At 41.4% G+C, this 26,672-nt stretch overlaps 2 protein-coding genes across 2 annotated transcripts in view; one reads left to right on the plus strand and one right to left on the minus strand.

The window, feature by feature from the left end:
• Nucleotides 1-9,412, minus strand: part of MAP7D3 (MAP7 domain containing 3) — a 72,179-nt gene extending 62,767 nt beyond the window's left edge. The window contains 3 exon segments of the mRNA XM_044682727.1: nt 8,235-8,266; nt 8,268-8,296; nt 9,051-9,412. Of these exon segments, the coding sequence (XP_044538662.1) occupies nt 8,235-8,266; nt 8,268-8,296; nt 9,051-9,114 (125 nt within the window). The 5' untranslated portion in view covers nt 9,115-9,412.
• Nucleotides 1-26,672, plus strand: part of LOC123253517 (transmembrane 9 superfamily member 2-like) — a gene marked incomplete at its 5' end in the record, with an annotated part of 941,355 nt that overhangs the window by 149,495 nt on the left and 765,188 nt on the right. The gene's annotated exons all lie outside the window — the stretch shown is intronic.

Consider the following 26,672-nt stretch of genomic DNA (forward strand, 5'->3'; position numbering starts at 1 on the left):
ACTAGATGGCTCTAAAGTCCATCCTGGCCAATCCATGATCTTATGATCTTTATATTATTGTTCCCTCTATTTCTCTTAAAGATAATGCTCAGAACTAGTCAGCTATAGCAGTACTGCACCTTAGAACCATGCTATAATTCCATTCAACTGAAAAGAACTGTACTAACCAGTTCAAAAAGAGAATAATGACCAAGATCATAGCATTGACAGAGGTTAAGAAACTGATTACAACAACGTCATCACCCTTTTTCTTGAAAGTGATAATAGTAATAACTCTGAAATTGTAAGCCATTCCCTTAATTTTTTTGTTATTTGATTAAATTAGAAGTCGTTCGTTGAGGTACCACCTCACACCTTTCAGATTAGCCAATATGACAATAAAGGAAAGTGATAAATGTTGGAGGGGATATGGCAAAATTGGGACACTAAGCATCTGACCATTTTGGAGGGCAATTTTGAAACATGCCCAATGGGCTATAAAACTGTGCATAACTTTTGATCCTGCAATATCACTACTGGGTCTATATATCAGAGATCTTAAAAAAGGGGAAAGGACCTACTTGTACAAAAAAATTCACAGCAGCCCTTTTAGTAGTGACAAAGAATTAGAAACTGAGGGAATGTCCACCATTTGGGAATGGCTGGACAAATTGTGGTACATGTTAGTGATGGAATACTATTGTGCTGCAAGTAATGATAAGCAAGATGATTTCAAAAAAAGCAGGAAAGATCTACATGAACTGATACAGAGCAAAATAAGCAGAACCGGGGGAACAGTGTACACAGTAACAGCAATATTGTACAATGATCAACGGTGAAAACTTGGTTACTCTCAGCAATGCAATGATCTGGGACAATCTCGACTTATGTTGGGGAATGCTATCCACCTCCAGAGAAAGAACTGTTGGAGTCAGATGGATATGAATCAAAGCTTACTATCTTTCACATCAGTGTATTTACAGTTTAATTTTGGGGTTTGGGTTTTGTAAGAGGGTACTCTTACAAAAATGATCAATATAGATGTGTGTTTTGCATGATAATAAAAATACAATTAAAAAATAAATAAATTAGAAGTTCTCTCTACCTAAAAATCTTGATAGATGTTATCAGGTTCAGGGGCTTTTACACTCTTTTTTTATTCTGTTTTTCCTGGAAGCCAAGTCCATATTATAGTATCTAGGCAGGTTCTAGTGATAATAATGAACTTGATCAGTTATTTTTTAAATTATTTTACCTTCACTGAAGGGGTACTGGTTAATTTCCCCTCATTCCTTCCTTCCTATTAGTGCTCTCAATTACTCTCAATCAGGATCTTGGTAGCATTTGTTGGTCTCCCAACTTTAATATTCATACCAGTACTTGAAAACAGTATTTCCTCCTCTATCAGAACTTAGGACCAAAAGTATCCTCCTAAAATGCTCATCACTGCCCCCAATTGACCATCACCAAGATCAAAATAAGTCTTTTTTTTCCCAGTCTCCATTCAAGATAAGGTTGAATTAGCAGCATCATAGTTATAACATCTCCAAATGTGTGTCCATGGTTGTTAGCTAAATCACACCTGATCCTAGTTACTCTGATGCCTTTGAGATGCTATTTAAAGATGTCATAGTTTCCTGAGAATTTTAGGTTGACCATCTAGTTCAGTGATGGCAAGCCTTTTAGTAATGGAGTGCTGGGCCTCTACCCACCCCACCCCCAAGACTGAGTGCTGTGCCTGCCCCACCTACCACATGCTGGGTACCATCCACACCTCCCCTTGGGCTGCTGGACAAAGGGGTGGGTGAAGTGAGGAATGTCCTCTGCAAGTGTACAAAGGGGGAGAGGAGGGGCCCGAGCACTCTGCTCCCCTCTAGCTCTGCCATTTGTGAGCTGCCAACCTTGACCCTTGTGCATTCCCATTGGGCTGCTGGGCAGAGGGGTGAGGGATGTGAAAAAATGTCATCAGGGATGGTGGAGGGGGGGGAAGGGAGCAGCTCTGCCCAAGTCTCTCAGCCTTTCTAGTAATGAACTCTGGAGGTCTGGGGGTGGGGAGAGAGGGTGGCCAAGTGCCCACAGAGAAAACTTTGTATACCATCTTTGGCACCCATGTCATAGTTTCTCCATCACTGATCTAGTTCATCTTGCTGTCACAGAGAAGTAGGTGACTGTTGTGTCTTGCTACTATAGTTAAACATTCATGAATTATAGATAAAGTTCAATATAATATACTTCCCAAAGGATAAACCAAAAGAAAAATTCCTAATAATTTACAAGAACCAAAGCAATGGTTACTAGATAGGAAGGCTTTCCCTTTCGGATCACTATTTCATTATGACCAACATGTATACTACCATTATGCTGCTCTCTAAAAACCAGTTGTAAAACAGTTTTACCAAATACCAAAGATTGACAAGTTTAGATGAAAGGACAAAGAAAAGAAAACATATCATTAAGGAAATCAAGACTCCTTTCTTCTCCCAATATTCAGCTAATTTACTTACTGGATGTAGCCTAAAAAGACCTGTATTTGCAATTCATGGAGGAAAACCTATTCATTCATCCATTTCAATCAGTTATCTCCAGAACAAAAGGTAATTGTCATCTTACCAATGATTCCACAGCAAGGGTTCTTAATATTTTTTGTGTCATAGATCTCTCTTCTTTGGTGACATGGTGAAGCCTAAGGATTCTTTCTCAGAATACAGTAATGTTTTGAAATAACTAAAAGAAATGCTAAATTTCTGTTAGAGGTTAGTGAAAATAAAAATGTACTTTTACTCCCAACCAAGTTCATAGACCTGTTCCTCCCAAAGGGTCTCTGGATCTCAGGTAAAGAATCCCAGCTCTCAAGTGCTTTCTAATGGCCAAAAAAAGACAGTAGCTGCAGATTTTCTAAATGATTCAACAAATTGTTATTTAGCACCTGATCAATGCAAATGGGAGTTTATTCAGTTCAATATAAAAGGATATATGTTTAACAATTGGGAATTATTCAAAAAAGGCTGCTTCATGAAATTCTGAGTTTCAGGCACTAGAAGTATTTAAACAGAAAAAGGTTAACTCCTTGCCAGAGTGGTTGGAGAAAGGACTTTTATGTGGATGAAGTCAGAACTATAGAATTTGATCCTTATATGTCAACTACGTAAAGGTTTTTTAGGAGATAAAAGATTAATGAGAGCATATTTCCTGCCATCAATGAATTTATAACAACAGAAGAAGACATATAGAAATATATATAATACAAATGCCATACAAAGACTTCCATATAAGTTGAGAAGAGAAATGGAAAGACTGCAATGAAGGTGACAGTGTTTTAGATTTTAAAGATGGACAGAATTTCAACAATTAGAGATGGGAGAGAGTAGATGTGTAGGGAATAGCAAGAGTAAAGGCATCAGGGGGCAGCAGGGTGGTTCAGTGGCTTGAGAGCCAGACCTAGAGAAGGGAGTTAGTTCCTAGGTTCAAATCTGGCCTCAGACACTTCCTAGCTGTGTGACCCTGGGCAAGTCACTTAATTTTGCAACTTAATTTTAACATTGCCTAGGCCTTACCACTCTTCTGCCTTGGAGTCAACATTGACTCCAAGATGGAAGGTAAGGGTTATTTTTTTTATTAAAATTTTTTTAAAAAGAGAGAAAAGGCACCAAATCAGAGTGTGGAATGAATTTGGCTAAGAAATATGGCATGTGAAGGGGAATGGCTAAAAGAGTTATCATACATAATGAAGACGGCTAGATTTGAGTGAAAACATTGGTTTAGAACCTGCCTCTAATCTTTTCTAGTTGTGTGACCATGGGCAAGTTATTTAACTATAACACACTTTAGTTTCCTCATCTATAAAATGGAGGAACTAATACTTACATAGTAGTGTCTCTGTCTCTATCTCACACATTCACACTCACACACACACAGACTCTGAGGAACTTAAAAAAATTGAAGTCCTAAAGCTAAATACATTTTTTAAAACCCTTACCTTCCACCTTAGAATCAATACTGGGTATTAGTTCTAAGGCAGAAGAATGGTAAGGGCTAGGCAATGGGGGTTAAGTGACTTGCCCAGGGTCACCCAGCTAGGAAGTGTCTGAGGCCACATTTGAACCCGGGACCTCCCATTTCTGGACCTGATTCTCAATTCACTGAGCCACCCAGCTGCCCCCTAAATACATTTTTAATGGAAGGCTGAAAGAGGTATGTTTGGGTCAAGATTATGAAAAATCCTTAATGTCCAGTTTTAACTTGGACATTATTTGGCAGCAATTGGGAATATGATCAGAGATATGCTTTGAAGTCTATGATAGAACTGATCCTTGTTTTTTCATTCTACTTTCTGACTTGGTTTTCAATACACATTTCAATGAAAAGGAAGGGATTGCCTACCTAACTTACTATGACAAGCGATATTTTCAAGTTAGCCCTGATTTTATCTAGCCAATACTTTTTCTGCACTGAACTAGAGAGAGGCAGAGTATGACAAAGGCAGTCCCCAAAACATTTGGGGACACTGGAATGTTTTTACAACATATTTGACTATTGTCTATGGCCCATTAACTAGTTAAGTTTGTCAGAACCTCCTCTAAATGAGCTTAACGTAATGAGCCCCAGCTCTGTGTGTGTTAGGTAGGTTTGCTCTTATCTATAGCCAGAGACTCTATGCTTCCCCTGTTTGTTTATCCTGCCTCTGGTCACAAAGGGAGAGGCAAAATTGTGTGGATAGAAATTGTTCCTAATTGATGTAAGAATAATTCTAAGTACAAGTCCTGCTAATAATGCAAGCATATAACATTATATTTGTATATAAGAAAAACACTGTGCTAGAATTTACTGGAACTAATGTTCTAGGAACCCACAGCTCTCTAAGCCAGTGATGCCAAGTTATTTTGGACCTCCAATTTTTTAATGAGAGAGTCTTTGTTAACTGCAAAAGAGAACAGCTCTTCTGCCATATAAAGGCTACTGGAGAGGTAGATAAAGCTTATTTCAAGATTTGTTTTTAGGGGCAGCTGGGTAGCTCAGTGGATTGAGAACCAGACCTAGAGACGGGAGGTCCTAGGTTCAAATCTGGCCTCAGACACTTCCCAGCTGTGTGACCCTGGATAAGTCACTTGACCCCCATTGCCTACCCTTACCACTCTTCTGCCTTGGAGCCAATACACAGTATTGACTCCAAGACGGAAGGTAAGGGTTTAAAAAAAAAGATTTGTTTTTTAAAAAACTTAATCTTTCGGGGGCAGCTGGGCAGCTCAGTGGATTGAGAGCCAGGCCCAGAGACTTCTTAGGTTCAAATCTGGCCTCAGACACTTCCTAGCTGTGTGACTCTGGGCAAGTCAGCCCTTACCACTCTTCTGCTTTAGAACCAATACCCAGTGTTGATTCTAAGGTAGAATGTAAAGGTTATTAAAAAAGAAATGTATTTAGCTTTATGGTTTTAATTTTTTAAAGTTCCTCATAGTTGTGTGACCCTGGGCAAGTCACTTAACCCCCATTGCCTAGCCCTTACCACTCCTTCTGCCTTGGAGCCAATACACAGTATTGGTTCCAAGACAGAAGGTAAGGGTTTAAAAAAACCAAAAACTTAACCTTTTGTTTTTGTATCAATTCTAAGACAGCAGAGTGGCAAGGAGGGGGTTAAAGTGTTTTGTCCAGAGCCACAGCTAGAAAATGTCTGAGGCCAGATTTGAACCCAGGTTCTCCTGAGTCCAGGCCTGGCACTCTGTCCACAATGCTACCTGGCTGCCCCTTACTTCAAGCCTTTGACTCAATGGAGAGAGAAAAAGGAGAGAGATCTGCTTGCTGTCCAAGTTTAGTTCTCCAAACTTTGGTGTTTTCATTTTCCCTATGTAGACAGAAGAGAATTTATTCACAATTTCAACCAACACACTCAAAAAGACCTTCAAAAATGGTTAATTTATACAAATTACATGGGCATTATTCATAAAGGAAATGTTAAAGAACATCAGAGGTCTTTGAAATATTTCTAATATTCTTTATCAAATTAGCAGAACCAAGGAAAACATAGGCCGCAACTGGCAATCGCTAGTGTGACAATTGGTTGTCATGTGTATGGTAGAACACTATGGACTTGGAGTCAGAGAATTTGGATTTGAATACCAACTCTGTTTACTTGCTATCTATGTGACCTTGGACAACAAGTCATTTTAAAACTCCCTGGACCTCAGTTTTTTCAAGTGTAAAATGAGATGGTTGGCCATCCTCAAAGGTCCCTTCTAGATCTTGGTTCATCATTCTATAAGACATCGAATTCCTACTGGTATAAGTCTCTCTTTTATTTAAACCTATTCATATGACTAAAATTTCTGTTTACTGACAGAAGAAAGACATTTGTTTGATCACATGGTTCGATTGGGGATGTAGTCTCTAAAGGACCACCCTAGTGCAAATGTTAATATGAAAATAGGTCTGGATCAATGACACATGTAAAACCCAGTGGAATTGTGCATTGGCTACAGGAGTGGGGGTGGAAAGAGGGGAGGGAAAGAACATGAATCATGTAACCATGGAAAAATATTCTAAATTAATTAAATAAACTTAATAAAAAATTTCTGTTTACTGTTACCATCAACAGCCCAGAAATTGTTGGAAAAAATCTTTTAAAAAAGTAAGTTTTCCCCCTGTTGGAAGTTAGGATTTAAAAGGCCAAAAAAATTAGGGAGAAAAGGTGACTTCACCTTAGGCTAGTGCTTTGTATAATTCTGAAAGGCCCAGTTATGTCTCTATTCCCAGAACAGAGGCAGGCTGCAGCAGGAGGAAAAATTTGCTCTATGTTTTGGTTTGTTTGAAAAATTATTAATGTACACAATAGCCTCATGGTTTAAAAAAACAAGGGGCAGCTGGGTGGCTCAGTGGATTGAGATCTAAGCCTAGAGACAGGAGGTCCTGGCTTTCCAATCTAGCTTTAGACACTTCCTAGGTGTGTGACCCTGGGCAAGTCTCTTAATCCCCAATTACTTAGCCCTTCCCACTCTTCTGCCTTGGAACCAATATATAGTATGATTCTAAGACAGAAGGGAAGGGTTTTTTAAACTAGCAACAATAATAATAAAACAATTACTTCTTTAAGTGTCAAATATAAAGGATTTGGGGATTGACAAGATCACATATCATTTAAATCTTTGAGATACAATAACTATTTAGTCAGAGATCCTAGAGTACCAATAAAGCAATTTTTATTACAAACCCTCGGTTAACAAAAACCAAAAGCAAAATATTAAAGGAAAATGCCTTTTCTTGGTTTTCTCAGAGTACATGTTCTACCTTTTACTTCAAAGTGCACTATATTACCACAAAGTGTCACAAAACAAAATCTACATTTTGTTTTTAAATCAATACTAAATATTGGTTCCAAGGCAGAAGAGTTGTAGGGCTGGTCAATGGGAGTTAAGGGACATGTCCAAGATCACACAGCTAGGAAGTGATTAAACCAGATTTGAAGCCAGGACCTCCCATCTCTAGGCCTAGTTCCCTATGTCCTGATCTCTGTAGCTGCTCCTAAGGTCTAAATTTTAACAGTTCAATTTCACTAAACTTTATTTTTTTCTTTCTTTTTTTAATTGAAAAATGTTATTTAATTAATTAATTTAAAATTTTTTACCATGGTTACATGATTCATGTTCTTTCCCACCCCTCCAAACCTCCCCCCCAGCCTACCCACAATTCCACTGGGTTTTACATGTATCATGATCAAGACCTATTTCCATATTATTGATAATTGCACGAGGGTGGTTGTTTAATTTCACTTAACTTTAGACAAACCAAATTAAACATTTTAAATACCAAAAAGCAAACATCTATGGCTTTTAATATATTCCTTTAGTTTACCCCATCTCAGATAGCTGATAAGTAACCCACAATATAAAAGTATAAAAGAAAAGTCAGTTATCATCATCTCCACACTAGCTTGTTGTTTAGCCACCCAGGTCAATGCCTATTTTGTAAAGCATGTAGAAATTCAATGAACAAGGTAATCTGGCTGAAGAGCTAAAGTCAGCTGTACTCTCTGGATACAGCTGCAAGTCTCTCAACTGATGGCTTCTAGTACAAGTCATCAGCTGCCCTGGAAGCAAAAAGCCCTAAGGGGAGCCGAGAAAAGTTTCAGCCTCAGCTTGGAGTTGGAACAGCACCTCTCCCCCTTCAAAGTTAATATTCTGAAGCCATTGGGATGGAGGGAAGTTAGAGCAGGGTGTTAGAAGCTTAAGGCAGCACTAGGATGGGACTGGGACTCTTACCTTCTTCACCTCAGTAGTTTTATTGTTGGTTTAGTCGGCTGTAGTTGTTTTTTTTTTATTTTTTATTTCAACTGGAATAAGGAAAGGTGGGGGAGGGAGAGTGGGAAGGAGAGAGAGAGAAGAACGTGGGAGATAGGAGAGGAGGGGAAAAGTTATGAAGAAAGTTGGAGGGAAGGAGAATGTCGGGTAGAGGAAGAGGAGGACCGCTCCCTAAAGCCACCCATTCCTCCCTCCCTGCCCCAGCATCTCGCCTGATCGCCGCTGCCCCCCACCCCCACTTTCCTCCGAACTCCAGGGAGAGCTGGCGTCCGCTCCGCTCCGCTTCCTCCCAGCGCCTCCAGGCCAACGTTATAACGGTTTCGAGTGGAATCCGCCAGCGGCCTCACAAGGGCCCACACAGTCCCCCAACCCCCAGGCAACCCCCTGCCCCTAGCCCACCCCGACTGGCTGGGGCCAGAGGAGAACCCCACAAGAGAACAAGGGGCCGTTCTTTTCCCTCCAACTTTGGGGGCATTTCCCGGACCCCGCCCGTGCCAGCCTGTCCGGTCCCCGGGCCATCAGTTATTGTCTGTCCCGGGAGTCTTCCGCCCTCCCCCCTCCGGTCGAGGCCCTCAGGGGAAGGGGCTGAGGAACCGGGCCCCGGGGCAGCAGGGCAGGGCGGGCTGGGGCAGGGCAGGGGACAGAACCAAAGTTACTTCTCCCTTCCCCTCAGTTGGTGAGAGCGCTCCCGAAGTCTCTCGCCGCTCACTGACCCCCGCCCGCCGCGGCCCCTAGCCCGGGGAGAGGGGACATCCCGGGCTGAGCTAGGGGAATAGGTCTCCTTACCTAACTGTTCTCTCATCCCCTTGAGGGATGTCCCACTGTTGGCGATACCTCCGGCGTCCGCCATCTTCAGTCCCTGGAGCCGCAACTGGCGCTCGCTGGGCTCGCACTGCGCAGGCTCGGGGCTCTAGTCCCAAGCGTGTGAAAGGTGGGGGGAGGAGGCCGGGGCGTGGGGAGGCGCGAGAAGCCGTCGGCTTCTCCGCTGCCTCAGTCCCTGCCCTGGCCGCCCCCAGCACCTAGACTTTCTGAGCCCCCGGATGGGGCTGAGCTCAAGGGCCAGCTGCCCCCCGCCCTCCTCTCAGATCCCCCCCCTCCAATTAGGTGATAGCCGAGAAGGGCAAAAAGTCCCCCAAGGGGGCTATGGGGGGGGGCAGCCAGCAGCTCCGTGGTAGAGATCTGAGCGCTGAGGCTGACTGGTAGCCTTCTCTAGCCCCTCTGGAATGCGTCCTTTCCTGTTACCAAGGGACCGGGGCGCACGTCACTAAGGGCAGAACGTGCTCACGTCGGACTATGGAGCTCTTGGAAACTTCTGGAAAGTTACTAGTAAGCGTCAGAGGCTACGTCTCTGATGGAGATATGAATAGATAGATCTGTGGCAAAATAAACAATGTCCGTTATCCAATCCAACTCACATTCCCAGTCAATGGTCAGTCAGCCTTTGCTGGAGGGCTGAAGTTGATGAGGAGCTCACTACCTCCGGTGGGGGGCGGGGAGGGGCATACCAAATTTTAGGAAAATTTTCCAGACACCGAACCTAATTTGGCTCTTGGCCATTTTCGTTTTTTACCCTAACACCCTTTGAGGCCCAAAAGGCCAAATTCAATCCCTCTTCAGAAAGAGAACCTTTCTGAAAAGCCAAGACAACCCCAGCCACCTGAGACCTTCCCTCTCCAAGTAAAACACCTTCAGGTCCTTCAGGTGACATTATCTGGAGGCCCTTCACAACCAGAAGGGTTTCTTTAACTGGTCCTCATGTGACATGATCTCAAGGCCCCTCACTATTAAATAACTAGTAAGGGTCAGAGCCAGAATCAGAGCCCAAGTCTTCTGAATTCTCCATCCAAGACTCTTCCCATACCATAGGACAAAAACCTCTTTTCTCTTCCCACCCCCACAGTAGCATCCAGCTTCAAGATCTCTCTACATTCCCTCAGCACTCAAAAATTTTACTGTCTTATATTCATAAATATGTCTTATATTCACAAACCTAGATTTTTGTCTACCTCTGCCCTCTTCCATTCATTACCATGCTTCCTCTGTGACCTTGGGCTTCAGTTTCCCCCTTTGTAAAATGAAAAGGAGTTCAACCAACTGGTCTCTGAAGTCCCTTCCAGCTCTAGAGATATTTTAGGATCCTATACTCTACCAACATGGGCTAGCATCACTCACAACTAAGCCTCTTCATCCCACTTTTTAAAACTGAGAGAACTGGTAAATTACCAAAGTCTCAGTTATACCTGAAGGTTATGGTAGAAAGAGCTGGCACTAACCATTTTGTTGGGGTTTTAAATTATTTTTTTAATTACACATAGAAATAATTTTTGACAATTGTTTTCTGACATTTTGAGATTTGGATTCTTCCACCCTCTTCTCCCTGAGGAGGTAAATGGTCTAATACAGATTATACCAGCTGGCACTATTTGTTATTGTGAGTGGCCTTAGGCAAACCATTTGTCCCTGCTGAGCCTGTTTTCTCATCTTGGATGAGGGTGTTAAGACTATGGCTCCTATTTCTAACATATTAAGGATCTGGAAAATTCCATCCCTTTCCTGGTGAAAGATTGCAGTCCCTGCTTTATGTTCTGTATCACAGCATCCCTGCCTACAATGGGATCACTCACTTGGCTGTTAAAATCACTTATAGGGGAAGTTATAGATGGTATGTTCCCTGTCAACTCTGAAATTCTATGATTCTTTTTTTAAATGGCCATCCCCTCAACTTCCATTGTCAGGATTGCCCACAAAATAACTTTCTGTGACAGGAATGACCCAGCCTCATTTTATATGCTCTTAACTCAAAGGAGATAAAATCCCCTCATCCACTGAGACAGTATGAGGGGAGTGGATACAGTCATGTACTCGGAGTCAAGATGGATTGAGCCAAAGAACATCTGCTTCTGAGCACTAATTGTTTAACCACAGGCAAGTCATTTAGTTTTGGATGCCTCAGTTTCCTGCCATCATGAGATTCAAAAAAGATAATGCATTTAAAGTGATTTGCAGACATCAAAGCACTACAAAAATGTCAGTTATTATTTCCTTTCAATCACTTATTCATTGTTAATTTCTTACTTTCTTTTTTTTTAACCCCTTACTTTCCATCTTAGAATCAATACTATGTATTGGTTCCAAGGCTAAGTGACTTGCCCAAGGTCACACAGCTAGGAAGTATCTGAGGCCAGAGTTGAACCTAGGACCCCCTAGCTCACCGCTGCACATCAGGGGCTGGCTTCCTTTAAAGCAGTAAAACAGGGCATGTTTTTATATTGAAAGTAAGGAATTGGGGGCAGCTGGGTGGCCCAGTGGACAGAGATCCAGGCCTGGAATCAAGAGATCCTGTGTTCAAATCAGCCTCAGATACTTCCTAGTTGTATGACCTTGGGCAAGTCATTTAACCCCCACTGCCTAGTCCTTACCACTCTTTTGCCTTGAAACTAATATTTAGCATTAATTCTAAGACAGGCAGTAAAAGTTTTTCTTAGGCATTTAATTCCTAATTCATCTACCCTTACCCTACTCCCTTTTAAAATATGAATCATGATTTACTCCTGCCCTTGACTCTAAGATGCTCTTTGAAGCTAATAGTCCACCTTCCTCTTCCCTAGAGAGCCGGGGCAATGCAAATTGATAGCATGTGTGATGGACTTATGATAGGTTCTAATCTTGACCTATAAATTGAGGAATTGAGAAAAACATGGGAAGATTTTTATTAACTGATGAGGAATGAAGTGAGTAAAACCCAGAGAACAATGGATGCTGTGATTACAATAATGTAAATAAAAATAATCTATACTTGAGGAGCAGCTAGCTGGTTCAGTGGCTAGAGCACCAGGCCTGGTGTCAGGAAGACCTGAGTTCAAATCTGGCCTCAGATACTTACTAGCTATATAACCCATGGCCAAGTCATTTAACCTTGTTTGCCTCGGTTTCCTCCTCTGTAAAATGAGCTGGAGAAAGAAATGGCAAACCACTCTAGGATCTTTGCCAAGAAAACCCCAAATAAGGTCACAAAGAGTCTGTCCCGACTGAAACAAATGAACCACAACCTATACTTGTAGTTGTACTGACCAGCATTAGTCTCAGAGAAGAGATGATAGAATATACTCCCCACCTCTCAATAGATGGAAAATTACAGGAGCAGAATGTTTGATCACCATCAGACTGTCATTTTGTTGGTTCATTTTGCTTTGTTATAAGGAGGTCTCAATGGTGTGGGGATGGAGAAGGGCAGGAAAATTGAGATATGACTGTGAATTATTTCTGTAGTGCCCATCTGTTGGGGAATGGCTGAACAAAATATGTTATATGAATGTAACAGAATACTGTGCTGTAAGAAATGAAAGAAGGGACTGTTTCAGACAAACCTGGGAAGACTTTATGGACCGATGCAGGGAGAATCAAGTAGAACCAGGAGAACAATTTCTACTATGACTTTGAAAAAATTAAGAACTCCAATCAAGCAATGCAATTGTGATTTCAGAGAACCTTCCTGAGAGACAGGTGATGCACCCTGGGGGGTGCAAAATGAGTTGAATTTTTTTTCTGGTTTTTTATTTTTATTTTTTATTTTTCTTTCAAGCAGTGCAATTGTGATTTCAGAGAACCTTCCTGAGACAGGTAATGCACCCTAAGGGGTGCAGAATGAGTTGAATTTTTTTCTGGTTTTTTATTTTTTATTTTTATTTTGAATATTTTCCCATAGTTCCATGTTCCATGTTCTTTCCCTCTCACCCAAACCCCCCTAACCCCCCGTAGCCAATGCACAGTTCCACTGGGTTTTACATGTATTAGATCAAGACCTAATTCCATATTATTGATAGTTGGACTAGAGTTATTGTTTAGTGTCTACATCCCCAATAACATCCCCATTAGCCCGTATGTTCAAGCAGTTGTTTTTGAATTTTGAACACAATATGGGAACTCATTTTGTCCCCCTGGGCATACTTGTTGCAAGGGTTGCAGTTTTTTTCCAAAGGGAGGAGGAAGGTGAGAAAGAGGAGGGTAGGAAAAGGATCCTCTCCCACAAAGAAATGAAAAGAGAATACACAGAAGGCAGGTTTGAAAGTCACATGTTGAATTTATTATATTCTTTAAAAGAAAAGCAAGTTCTACATAACAGAAATTCATAGTTTCATGTACAATCCTCTCTTCTGTTTTATAATATATGTAGAAATGCTCATTTTACTTGGGGTGGGTTTTTTTTCAGAATAAAAAATATATTTTTAAGAGTGATCTATGCAAAAAAAATTACCATGATACAAAAAACAAAGTATACATCCTTGGCTGTGGTGGATTGTTCACATTTTGTCAGACTTCAACCTTGAGATCTAGAGACAACTATTACCTTCTGCTCCATTTCAGAGCTGACTGCTGTCTTCTTCTAAAGGAAGTCACATAAATTCTGATCTCAGCCTTATAGTTGTAAACTTCCTATGCCTCTCTCCCAATTAGAGAGATTACTTAATTAATACTCACTTTACCAAGAAAATCAGCATCATTGATGGAGAGTTCCCTCTTCTCCTCTAATCCAAACCCCTCCACATCATCTCCTATCCTCTCTTCCATTGCTCCTCTATCTGAAGAAGGGGGTCACTCTTTTCCTTGCCAAGATGGACCCCTCTACTCATGATCTCTGTCATCTCTGGGAGTATGACTTTTGGTAATCACCCTCATCTTCAGTCATTTATTTACTGACTCCTTCCCTCTGTAGAGACACATGTATAACCAGGACTCTCTATCTTTTTAAAAACTTCATTTGATCCTGCCATTCTCTCATGCTATCATCCAACAGATCTCTCCTTTTCACAGCCGAACTCCTAGAATTTGTCCACACTGCTGCCTTGACTTTCTCACTTCCACCTTAACCCTTGCAATCTACCTCTCAGACAACCATCTCTCTGCCATTCTGCTTGTTCATTCTTTCAGGGAACTTGACAGGTCCTAAGGGGTCCTGACAAATATTTGAGGGTCCGGAAGAGGTGAGGAGAATGAGACGTGGGGAGAAGGATGACACAAGTCAGGAAGGCCAATGAAACTGGTAGCAATCAGAGGCAAAGTTTATTGACCACAGCTAGTATTTTATAGAGAAAATTATGTAGGCTAAGGGATTAGGTAAGTCTTTTGCCGGGACAATGGGTTAGTAATGATTTACAATCTTAGTACAATGACTTAGTTTACCTCACCGAAACTTAGACAGAGCTTTCTATAGGTTAATAACTCAATATGTCAATGTGTAACCATCTAGTCCAGAATCTCAGGGAAATGTTTGGCTTCAGTGGGTAGAACAAGAACAACTTGGGACAGCCAAGAATTTATCAGGTGCTTTGGGTGAGATCATACATGCCTGTCTCTAGCAAGCTGATGACTCTGATTTTATTGGGGCCTACTCTCACTACTGGGGACTACAGGAACTGAGGGATCTACAACTGTGGCCCTGTGCTCCAAATGGTAAACATTTCATCTTATCTTGCCTTGGCTTAGCCCTGCCTAATTCTTTATAGGGCATCTCTATGTCATGTGGTGGCCCTTTAAAGCTCTACCCCCCACAATTCCTAGCTCTCTGAAGACAGTAATCAAATCAACATTTCCTTTAAGGAAGAATTGCTCAGTTAAGTGAACAAGGACTCCAATCCCCCTACCTGTTACTTCCCAGTTTTAAAACACTCTTCCCTGACACTTCTCCCTTATTTGAACCTGGGTTCAAATATAACCTCAGACACTTCCTAGCTGTGTGACCCTGGGCAAAATCACTTAACCACTTAACCCAACTGTCTGTCCCTTGTCCTTTTGTTTAGAGTTGTTACTAACATAGAAAGTAAAGGTTTATTTTTTTTTAAAGGAAATGAATTGCTGGGAGTTGAGATCAGAGAAAGAATGTAGAGAAAAAGAAGAAAAGATGGAAAGAAGCTTGGGAGAAAACCCATGCTTAAGGACAACATCAGCATCCTTGACAATGATCCATCCTAGAAGACTGAGGAGTAGCCAGAGAGCCAGGCCCAGTGAGTGGAGAGAACATTGTCACAGAAGGCTAGGGAGGAGGACTGTTAAGAACTTCAGAGGGGTCAACCAGCAGGAGGACTAAGAAAACCTAATTGGATTTAGCAGTTGTTAGATCACTGATAACCTTGGGGAGGGCAGAGTCAGTTAATTTTTTTTAAGCCCTTACCTTCTGTCTTAGAATCAATACTAGTTCCAGTTCTAAGGTAGAAGATCATTAAGGGCTAGGCAGTGGGGATTGTGACTTGCCCAAAGTCACACAGCTAAGAAGTATCTGGGGTCAGATCTGAATGGAGGACCTCCCATTCCCAGGCCTGGCTCTCTATACCCTGAACTACCTATTGAACTTCCCCCATAGAGTCAGTTGCTTTATAGGACTGGAAATGAATGAACAAATGAATTTATGTTTATTAAGTACTCACTCCTGGCAGGCTTTATACTGCTCACTGGCATACAAATTCAAGCCCTCAAGACAATTCCTGACTAATTTTGGCAGGGCAGTGACTGCTTGTATAACCATATACCAGTCACTTTACCTCCACAGGCCTCAATTTCTTCCCCTTTAAAAAGGGAAGATAATCCCTGCTTTATCTATCTCTCAGGAAGGTGAGTTGTTATTTGCTTCTTTAGCTGTGTACTTGCTTTCTTCATCTCACCACTCCCACCCCAGAATGTAAGCTCCTAGGAGCAAAAATAGTTTCCTTTTTTGTCTTTGTAGACCCACTACGTAACACCATGCTGATGATATAGGCATCTACTAAATATTTGCTGATTTTTCTTTAAAACCCCTACCTACATCTTAGAATTAATTCTATGTATCGGGTTCTAAGGCAGAAGAGTGGTAAGGGCTAGGCAATGGGGGTCAAGTGACTTGCCCAGGGTCACACAGCTAGGAAGTATCTGAGGCCATGGGGGATGGGGAAAATCATGACTCATGTAACCATGGTAAAATATTCTAAAGAAAGAAAGTTAAAAAAAAGGAATAAACTGATCCTTGGGAAATACAAAATGGGTAGGGATTTCTTCTTCATATTGTGGGGACCTTGGCCATCTTGAAAGGAAATAATTTCTTACTCTTCAAGTGATTCAAAGATGGATCTACACAGATGGTCCTAGGGAAAAGGAAGAAGATACTAGTAGTGGTAATTTGCTAACTAACACCCTGCAAAAGACTATCAGTATGGCTGTTTGTCAAATTAGCAAAAACAATAAAAAATTCTGCTGCCTTCCTAGAGCACGCATACAGAAAATGACCAAGACTTGTCAAATATAATGACTATTACCCACACCTTGTGATTTGTGGGGGTATGGGGGAAATGATACCACCAGAAGTAACCTAGAAAGCATTACTAGGGATTATGAAGTTATGGGCAAGAAATTTAAGACATTAAGGGCACAGGGGGTATTCTCATCAACATTGCTAATGGAAGTCCAAGGCTGTAGAAGAGAAAAGCAGACTTGGAAAGTAAAATACCTGGCAAAGAAGAGAATATCTGAGAACTACATTTGGACTTTTGCACCATGGCTTAAAATATAGGAAGCATGTGTTCTTGGCCACATATGAAGGGCACCCAACAAAAAGTATCCCCAAAAGTTTGCCAGGAGGAAGCCCTGTGAATCTGATCATGGTGATTTAAGCCAAAACGAAAAGGGGAAGGAGAAAATGGCATATAGATAAACAGAGCTGAAGACAGAGACTGAGGTAGAGACAGAGAGAATCAAAGAGAGACAGGGAGAGACAGAGATTATATAGCATAGTTGATAGAAGTTCTGATGATGCCAGTACAAACCACAAAAAAAATCTAAGGCCTGAACCACTGACATAGCTTCATGGTCACCTAAGAACAAAAGTCAATACAACAGTATCCAATTTGTTCCTCAAATGGTGTGGACTGGCAAACTTTTGTAGCAAAAGTGGAGGCAGTATAGCTGTGCCCAACTGAATCAATGATGGTTTTTTGCTGAATATCCTTTTTCTGCTGTGGTTGAGTAAACTTCCTTTTGTTACATGTTAGATAATTTATGACTGTCTCGTTTCATTCCAATCCTAAACCTGAACTACTGGACTGGCTTACTAGCTTCAAACAAAATGCACAGGAGATGGAAATGAGGGCAAATAATGAGATGAATACAAAGCCCTGACATGGTATTGTAAAAACAGTGTTGGGAAGTATAAAGGTTCAATATGAGCTAAGACTGCTGTCTTGGTTCATTAACTTTTATTTAGCTTTCTAATACTGAAAGTAACATGTAGATTCACCTTTGAATCCCAAAAGTATTTTTCAAGGTCCTTAAAATTGATGGAACTACAATTTATCTCTCACAGCAAAACAATTACTCTCATGACGCTGGTGTTGCTGAAAAAATATTGCTATACCAAGAGAAGTATATTGCCCGTCAAATACCCCAGAGGTCAAAGACAGCGAAAGGTGCAAACATATTTACAGCAGCATTTTTTGTTGTAGCAAAGAACTAGAAATAAAGTGGATACCTGTCCACTGGGGAATGGCTGAAGAAATCATTGATTAATGTAAAAAATTAATTCTGTGAGGTGGTTATGTTATTTGAATTTGTCTGCATTTTCCCATTAGGCTGGAACCAGTGACCTTAGTTGAATAATTATAATGTGGGCTATATGAACCCACGGTATGGGATTCATTATTTGCACAAAATAGGATCTAATTATATACTAATATCATAGAGTAATATTATTGTGCCATAAGAAATGTCAGAAAGGGTGGATTCAGAGAAACCTAGGAAAATTTGTATGAACTGATACAGAGTGAGCAGAACCAGAACAAATACTATACTAGCTATATTACTATTGAGGACAACAACTTTGAAAGGCTTCAGATTTCTGATCAATGTAATGACCAATTATGAGTCTAGAAGACTAATAATGAACCTGCTCCCCATCTCTTGGCAAAAAGGGGATGAAGCAGAGGTATAGAATGAGATGTTTTCAGACATGGCCAACATGTAAATTTGTTCTGTTAGACTTTGCTAAGTTGTTATAAAAGGGAGGGCTTTTATTTAGGGGGCAGCAATGAGAATCTGTGATAATAATACATAAAAAAGAAAAGAAGCATAAAGTTTTTTTAACTTTTACATTCTGTCTTAAAATTGATACTAAGTACTAGTTCCAAGGCAGAAGAGTGGTAAGGGATAGGCAATTGGGATTAAGTAACTTGCTCAGGGTCACAAAGGGAAGAAGTATCTGAGGCCAGAATTGAACCCAGGGCCTCCCTTTTCTGGCCCTGCCTGTCAATCTACTGAGTCACCTAGCTGCCCCCTAATATATACTTTCTTTTTTTAAATTTTGAATATTTTTCCATGGTTATATGATTCATGTTCTTTCCTTCCCCTCTTCCCTCCCCACTCCCAGAGCTGACAAGCAATTCCATTGGGTTATACATATATCATTGTTCAAAACCTATTTCCATGTTAGTCATATTTGTAATAGAGTGATCTTTTAACATCAAAACCCCAATCATATCCCCATCAAACCATGTGATCGATTATATGGTGTTTTTTTCTGTGTTTCTACTCCCACAGTTCTTTCTCTGGATGAGGATAGCGTTCTTTCTCATACATTCCTCAGAATTGTCCTGGATCATTGCATTGCTGCTAGTACAGGAGTCCATTACATTGGATAATTGCACAGTATTTTACTTTCTGTGTACAATGTTCTCCTAGTTCTGCTCCTTTCACTCTGCATCAATTCCTGGAGGTCTTTCCAGTTCATATGGAATTCCTCCAATTCATCCCAATTATATACTTTATATCCCAAGCAACAGTTTTCATATATATTCTACTTTTTTCAGTTTTTCTTTATATATAGAAATGATAGTGCTTGTTGATGATTTAAGTTCAGATTAATTTTTTTAACTGCCCATGGGGTATTATGCAGTTTCTTGTCCGGCTTAAAGGTCACTATCTCTCAGGCTGATTTTAGATGAAGAATTCCTGCACAGCTCTTCCAGATTTCAATTCTCATGTCTCAGGAGACTCAGCGAGCTCCAGCTAGGTCAGGATTCAAGGACTGGTACAATGCAGGCTAGTGATTGCTGAACTGAATGGCTTCCCTGGGAAGCTAGAGACCCAGGTTTTTCAAGTTCTTGAAGTTGTGGCAATAGCCCATAGTCCTTTCCAACATGATGATTACCTAGCTGTGGACACAATTTCTCCTACACTTGTAGGATATCCTTATTAGGATACCCCTAAGCAGTCAACTGAGTTCACTCCTGGTTGATCAAATCAGGGCAAGGGGGAATTCCTCCACTTGCCAAACTGAATATTTGAATATTAGAAGCAGTTCGTCGATAGAATGTAGGTGATATGCTAAGCATAAGTCAGAGCCAGCTCATTTTCTTGCCAGAATGCTAAGGACAACAGAGAAAATTTAAATTATATCTGGGAGAATCAAGGAAGAGAGAAGCTAATTTCTAGTGGGTAGATGAATTAAGATAAGGAAATATAGAGGAGAAGGCTGAAGTATTCAATTCACATTTTGCTTCTGTTTTCTCTGCTAAAGCAAAATTATTTTCGGCTGAGGAAAGACAGATGAAAAATGCTTAACCCAGAGATGAAATCCAAGCTACGTGGGGCAATAGAGCATTTAGCTGTTCTCAATGAATTCAAGTGAGCAGACCCCAAAGAGCTACATCTTTAAAAGAAGTGGTGGATGCCAGATGCTGTAGAATTATAATGACCAATCTTGGCCCCAGAGAAGAGAGAAAAATGCAACTCCCTATTTTCAGGAGAGAGGTGGGAGAGGCCAGAAGAATTCAGGGAGAGTTGCACATACTGGCTGGTGAAGTCCTCTCCCTTGGGCTTGCAGAACTTCACAAAAGAATGCTTATGATGAAGTGGGGGTAGGCGATATAGGCCGTCCAGAAATGATAGTGATATAATAAAAATGGCAACAATAAAACAAACAAAAGAAAGAGAAGTTCTAGATAGCTTGCTGAGGTAGAGTCAGTGATAAGTGAAAACTGGAGAACATGAGAGAAGTCACAAGACAGGAGGATGGCAAATGTCCTGATTTTCCCAATTGGGAAAGGGTGAAATGTTTAAACTTCACCAGGACAAACCTCATTTCCTCCTGGGACAAGATTGCTAGACTGGGAGAGATGTGGTTACAATTAGATAGTTATGTAACTGGGTGAATGACCAGATTCACAGAGTCTTTGATGAGTTGTTATCAATCCTGAGGGTGGTCTGTAGGGGAAAAATTTGTCCTTGGTTCAGAGCAACAAAAGCATAGATAATAAAAATACAAATAATCTAAAACCAAAAATAGCTGTGTAGCACATTAAGGATTACAAAGTACATTCTATACATTTTTCACTTGATGGCATTAGAATGTAACCCTATCAAATGTTCAGATGATGCTATGGCTAACCAGCTTGTTGGATAACACAATTCTACTCCATAAAGGACTTGGGCACAACACCACGTAAGATCTAATCAGATAAAACTTCATAGGGACGAATGGAAGGTACTTTGTTGGGGATAAAGAGAAAATTACTGCAGGATGGAAGAGACATGGCTAGGCAACAATTTCTCTGAAAAAGATCTTTGGCACAGAAAATAGACTAAACAAATTATTAGAGTTCAGATCAAACAAGGATTGAGGAATGGAAAGGAAGGACATATCTGAAAGCTTTAAATAATGCTAGTTAATAATAATAATGAAAGCTAGCATTTATATAATATCTACTGTGTGCCAGGCATATAAAACTAAGTGTTTTACAAACATTATCTCATGTGTGTCAGACCTGGCTGCCAGGGGGCCCAAACCAAGGCAAATGAGACAGAGATTGAGTGATATAGCAAAGCTTTATTGTGGGTAAGGGGGAGGAAGAGGAAGAGAGAACAAACTTGCAGATGGCCAGGGGTCTCCACTGGGTGAAGCAGGAGGCAATCTTTTATATGGTGGTGGTCTGGGATGAGGTGTCCTGGATTGTCTCTATTGGGCAAAGCTGGGGTACTTGTGTCCAGATGATAGGGTAGCCCTAAAGGGATTGGCTTTTGGGGGAGGGGGCTTTTGGTTCCCAGGCTTGTACAGTCCTTAGTATGGTACAGACAATATAAGCCCAGAACATCAATCCATCATGGATTTGTCGGGTCACAGCATGGGAAGCAACAGTGCCCTATGAAGTGGAACTACCTGCTTTGTTTTGGAGTTCCAGCAGGTGTAGGGGAAGGGATAGCTATTGGTCTCAGTAGGGAAGGGGGAAGGGTAAAAGGGATTTTGGTCCCAGGCAGGGATTGGGGACAGGGGACTTTGGTCCCATGGTCTATCATTCCCATCCTTTAATTTATTTCAAAAGAAGAAATGGGAGTGTGAGATGGTGGGTGGAGGAAGGGAGAGGGGCCATGAGTTCAAAGGGGGGAACTGGGCAATGGTCTTGCTCATCAAACTTCTTCCTGCTGAAGAAGGGGCGTCGTGAGTCACTGGGTCTCTCATGGTCCCATTGGCATCCCTCAGTCTGCATTGGTGTTGGTGGCTTCTGGAAAGATTTTAATAGGAAAATATTATGGGGGAGGAGCAGGGGTATTAGAGCAGGGATATGAAGAAGAGTGTCAGGGAGAACAGAAAAGGAGAAGAGATCAGAAGAAAGGAACAGAGTGAATACCATTTAGGTTTCTCCTAGGTTTATTTAGATTTTAGCAAGGCAGTTCACTATTTATTCAGGAAAAATGGAGATTAGGGTCAAATGATAGTATAGCCAGGTGGATTCAAAACTATTTGAGTGATTGACCCCCTAAAGAAGGAGGAAACATGGTACACTGGGAGGAGCACTGGCTTTGGAGTCATTTGAATCCTTCCCTTTTTCTTCCTACTTGTGTGACTTTAGTCACTTATCTTCCACAGGTCTAGGTTCCTTCATCTGCAAAAGGAGAGAACAAGACAAGATGACTTTGAGGATCTCTTCCAACTCTAATTCCATGCTCCTATGCCTTGTTTTAAGGTCTCATGGACAAGGTTTTCTTCCCTATGAGGTAATATCACCTGCAAAGAGGTGTCTCATGGTATTTTCCTTTTGGAACTTCCCTAATTAGGAGGTACTGTGAAGCTGCAAAGAAGAAAGTGGTGGCAGGCCCATAGCAGAAAATCTGGGAGAAAAACAGAGGCACCATGTCATGCTCCAAGTCCCAGTGCCATGAACCATGTAAATGAAATGAATAAAGACTTGCTTCTGGTGCAGCAGTACTGATTTCCTGCCTGACTCTTCCACAAACTCTCCCCTCCCCAGTCAACCTCTAGTTTATTGAAATGTAAACACTTGGTCCAGTTACCTTTTGGGGAAAGAATTTGAATGGTCAAATTTTTTCAAAGGTTTGGAGGCTGAATAGGTGGTCTAGCCTGGGCCACTCCCCCAAGTCACTTAATCTCTCTCCAGATAAAATGGGAATAAAAATAGCACCTCCTTTGAAGAATTGTGGTGAGAGTCAAATAGGATAATTTATGTAAACCATAAAGCTTCATGTAAATGCTAGCTATTATTATTATTAATAACCTATATTAAAATGTGCTACTTCCTGCCAGGAAGGACAAGGAGATTTCTGCAATGAATTTCATTAAGGGGGTAGTGGTTGCCTTTCTGCCCAGGCCACATAAGTGCTCTAAGGGCTTGCTGGCCTCCCTTCTGGTGGGGGAAGTAAAGGGACTCTTTAAGTATCAACTCTTTAAATATCATTCCTTAGTGGGGCCCAGACCAGACTAAAATGACATTGAGAAATGTTTAACAAATAAATAAAAACATAATACAGCATAAATAATAGTCATTTTTGGTGTTCTGAGTCAATAAGCAATTCAAGAGATCCTTTTATCTCTGGGGTGAGGTGGGGCATGGCACACAGTCTCTAAAAGATTCACCATCACTGACATATAGTATGTCCCTTCTAGCTTCAAGTCTGATCCTGTGATCTGGATGTGAAGTTCCTCCAAAAGAAAAGAAAGCTTCCTTCTAGTCAAATCAAATCAACAAGCATTTATTAAGCCCTTACTGTGTGCCAAGCACTGTGCTAAGCCTTGGGGATATAGAAAGAAAAGGAAAAAGGGTGTAAGGATAGCAGTTAAGAGGGGATGATGGCAAAGTCTGGAAAATAAAGGATGGCTGGTCTGAGCCAAGTTGGATACATCCTTGAGTACTACAAGAAGCACCAGTTGTGGTTTCTGAAATACTGTCAGTCATCTTTGAAAGACTGTACAGAATAAAAAGCACCTTGGGTTCAGAGAAAGGGAATGTTGTTTCCACTTTCATAGAAGTAAAGCAAATAGTCTAGTCTTCAAGTCAAAGGCCAGTGAGTTTGATTTGAAGTCCTAGTCAAATCTGAGAAGGCATTATGGAAAGACTGATGAGTAAACATCCAGAAAAGGAAGCAGTGACAGCAAAAACACATCATGCCAATCTTGGCTCCCGGAAGGAGATGAAGGCACGTACCAACCTCTTTTCCTAGTAGAGAAGTTGGAATTTGTTTAGTTGTTTCAGTCTTGTCCAACTCTTTGTGACCCCATTGGAGGTTTTCTTGGCAAAAATGCTGGAGTAGTTTGCTGTTTCCTTCTTTCTCTATCACTTTTTACAGATGAGGAAACTGAGGCAAGCAGGGGTAAGTGACTTACTCAGTCATATAACTAGGGTCTGAGGCCAGATTTGAACTCTGGAAGAAGTTTCCAGTCTCCAGGCCAGGCACTCTATCCACTGAGCCACTTAGCTGCCCCTAAAGAATAGCCCTTTGTTCTTGTTTTGTCATTTTAGTTGTGTCTGACTCTGATTCCTTTTGGATGTTTTCTTGGCAAAGATCCTGGAGTGGTCTGCCATTTCTTCCTCTAGCTCATTTTACAAGGGAGGAAAATGAGGCAAACAAGATGAAGCAACTTGCATTAAGATGATCCCAGTTCAGATCCTGACTCTCCAACTTCCTACCTCTCCCTTCTTTCTCATCAGTTTTCTCACCTATAAAATAAGGAAGTATGCCTGTATGCCTACATGCCCTTTAGAGTTCCTTTCAGCCTGAAATTGGTAATCTTAAGAACTTGGGAGGCAGCCCCAAGAGATCAGAACTGTTGTTTTTCTTATTTTCATCATCAGCTTGCTTATCGGATCTGCTGATGACACAAAGCTGGGCAGGAGTCCCTACCATTCTTTCTGACTCCAAGACCAGTTCTCTAGTCGCCCATTACTTTGCCTTTCTTCCTTAATAATACAAATTCAAAATACCTGATATTTATACTGTAAGCTAAAGTCCGAAAAGAGCTTTCCATAAATTTGCTCCTTTGGGATTTGAAGGGTCAAGTCTGAACACTTTAAATGATCCAAAGTCTGCTATTATAGATTTCCACCGCACTTTCCCTTTAAAAAAACTCAGTGGTTTGCAGAATAAGCAGCTGAAATGTCATATTGTTGATTCATGGCTGGCTTATGGATATATTCAGAGAATGTGTATGGCTAGGGAAAAAGTGAACCTCTCATTACAAAGGGAACTGTGTGCAATTTCTTAGTGACTAAGTGTAAATGTGGAACCCCCCCACCCCATGGACAATTGCATCTGAAGATCCCAAAGGGTGTCCTGATTTCTGGGGGCATTATGTTTGGCTCAGTGGGCAGGGTAGTGAGGATTTCAAGATAGAAGCCAGTGCATTTCCCTTTCTCACAGGTAGTTTTCAGAGAAAATAGGCTGGTCCCTCACTCTTCCCAAGCCCTATACCACTGATGGCAAACCCATGGCACAGGTGCCAAAGACAGCCTACAGATTGCTCTCTGAGGGCACTCAGCCACCCTTCCCCCCCCCCCAGAATTCATTACTAGAAAGGCAGAGAGACTCTGGCAGAGCTGCTCCCTTCTCTCTCTCCACTATGCCTGATGACATTTTTTCACATGCCCTGCCCCTCTGCCCAGCAGCCCAATGGGGCTGCAAGGTGGACGGCTCACGGGCAGCAGAGCTTGAGGGGAGTGGAATGCTTAGATCATTCCCCTCTCCCTCTCTACACTTGCTGAGGCCATTCCTCACTTCACCCTTCCCTCTGTCTAGCAGCCCAGTGGGAGTGCTTCCTCCCTTCCCTGTGTGGGGTAAAGGGAGGCAGAGTGTGCCTGGCATTTGGTGGGGGAAGGGGCACAGCACTCAGTCTGGGGGGGCAGGGCCCTACACTCTGTTGCTAAAAGGTTTGCTATCACTGCCCTATGCCCTACACCAAGAAAATTACACCATGCAAGGGTTATTCCACAGACCAGACACCAAGTGTACCCTTGCCCATCAGTTCCCATGGCACTCAGATAAACCTGACTTGTCTGAACCTTGGGGAAACAACCCATTTTCTAAGAATTGCTGGAATCCTGCTATGGATCTTGCTAAATGTCATCCAGCTGGAATTTGACCTATCCTCTCCTAACATGAGAACTTGAAAAGAGACTTCAAGACAAATGAGGAGACTGCTGAGTTTTGGAAAAGCCAGAGAGGGAAAGATTTAACCAGTTTTGTTTGGAGTAGAGTTCATGCTACTGGCTACTATTTGCCTTTGAGAGGACACTCAATTAGGGGAAAATGAGGCTTGGATAGCTTGAATCACTTTCCCAAGTTCCCAGTTTTTCAATGGAAAGGATGGAAGCTCCCTGAGGGCAGGAACTTTCTTTCTTGTTCTTCTATCTTGAGGCCCTTGGACTCTGCCAGCCAGGCACATAGTATGGGCTTAATAAATGCTCTCTTGTAGAATTGTCATTGAATAGAAAAGCCATAGTTAAGACTCTAGCCCAGGTTTCCTAAGTCTCAGACAAGTGTTTTGTTTTGTTTTGTTTTCAATTCAACTCAAGAAACATTTAGTAAACACTTACTGAGCACAGAACACAGATAAAGATGCTATTTGTGATTATTTTTATATTTTATTATTATTATTTTTAAACCCTTACTTTCTGTCTTAGAATCAATTCCAAGGCAGAAAACTGGTAAGGGCTAGGCAGTGGGAGTTAAATGACTTGTCCAGGGTCACACAGCTAGGAAGTGCCTGAAGTCGAATTGGAACCTAGGACTCTAGTTGTAGGCCTGGCTCTCTATCCACTGAGTCAGCTAGCTGGCCCTGTGGCTATTTATTATTGAACAGAAATACACCCAAGGAAAGTTTCACCTTTTGTAATTAATTCATCTAGGTTTTTTTTAAAGCAATTAACCATGTGCCAGGCACCAGCTAAGCACTGAGGCTACAAAAGAGATAGAGTCCCTGCCATTAAGGAGCTTACAATCTAATGGGGGAGGGGAGATCCTATGCAAACAAATACATGCAAAGCAACACTACACAGGATAGGCTTTGAATAATAACAGTTTATATCCCTAAGGCACTTTAAGGTTTGCAAAGTACTTTACATCCCTACTCTCATTTATTCCCAAAGAAGCTGGGTATCCTTGTTA

The sequence above is a fragment of the Gracilinanus agilis genome, chromosome X (assembly GCF_016433145.1).
Source record: "Gracilinanus agilis isolate LMUSP501 chromosome X, AgileGrace, whole genome shotgun sequence".
In the NCBI taxonomy this organism is placed as follows: Eukaryota; Metazoa; Chordata; class Mammalia; order Didelphimorphia; family Didelphidae; genus Gracilinanus; species Gracilinanus agilis.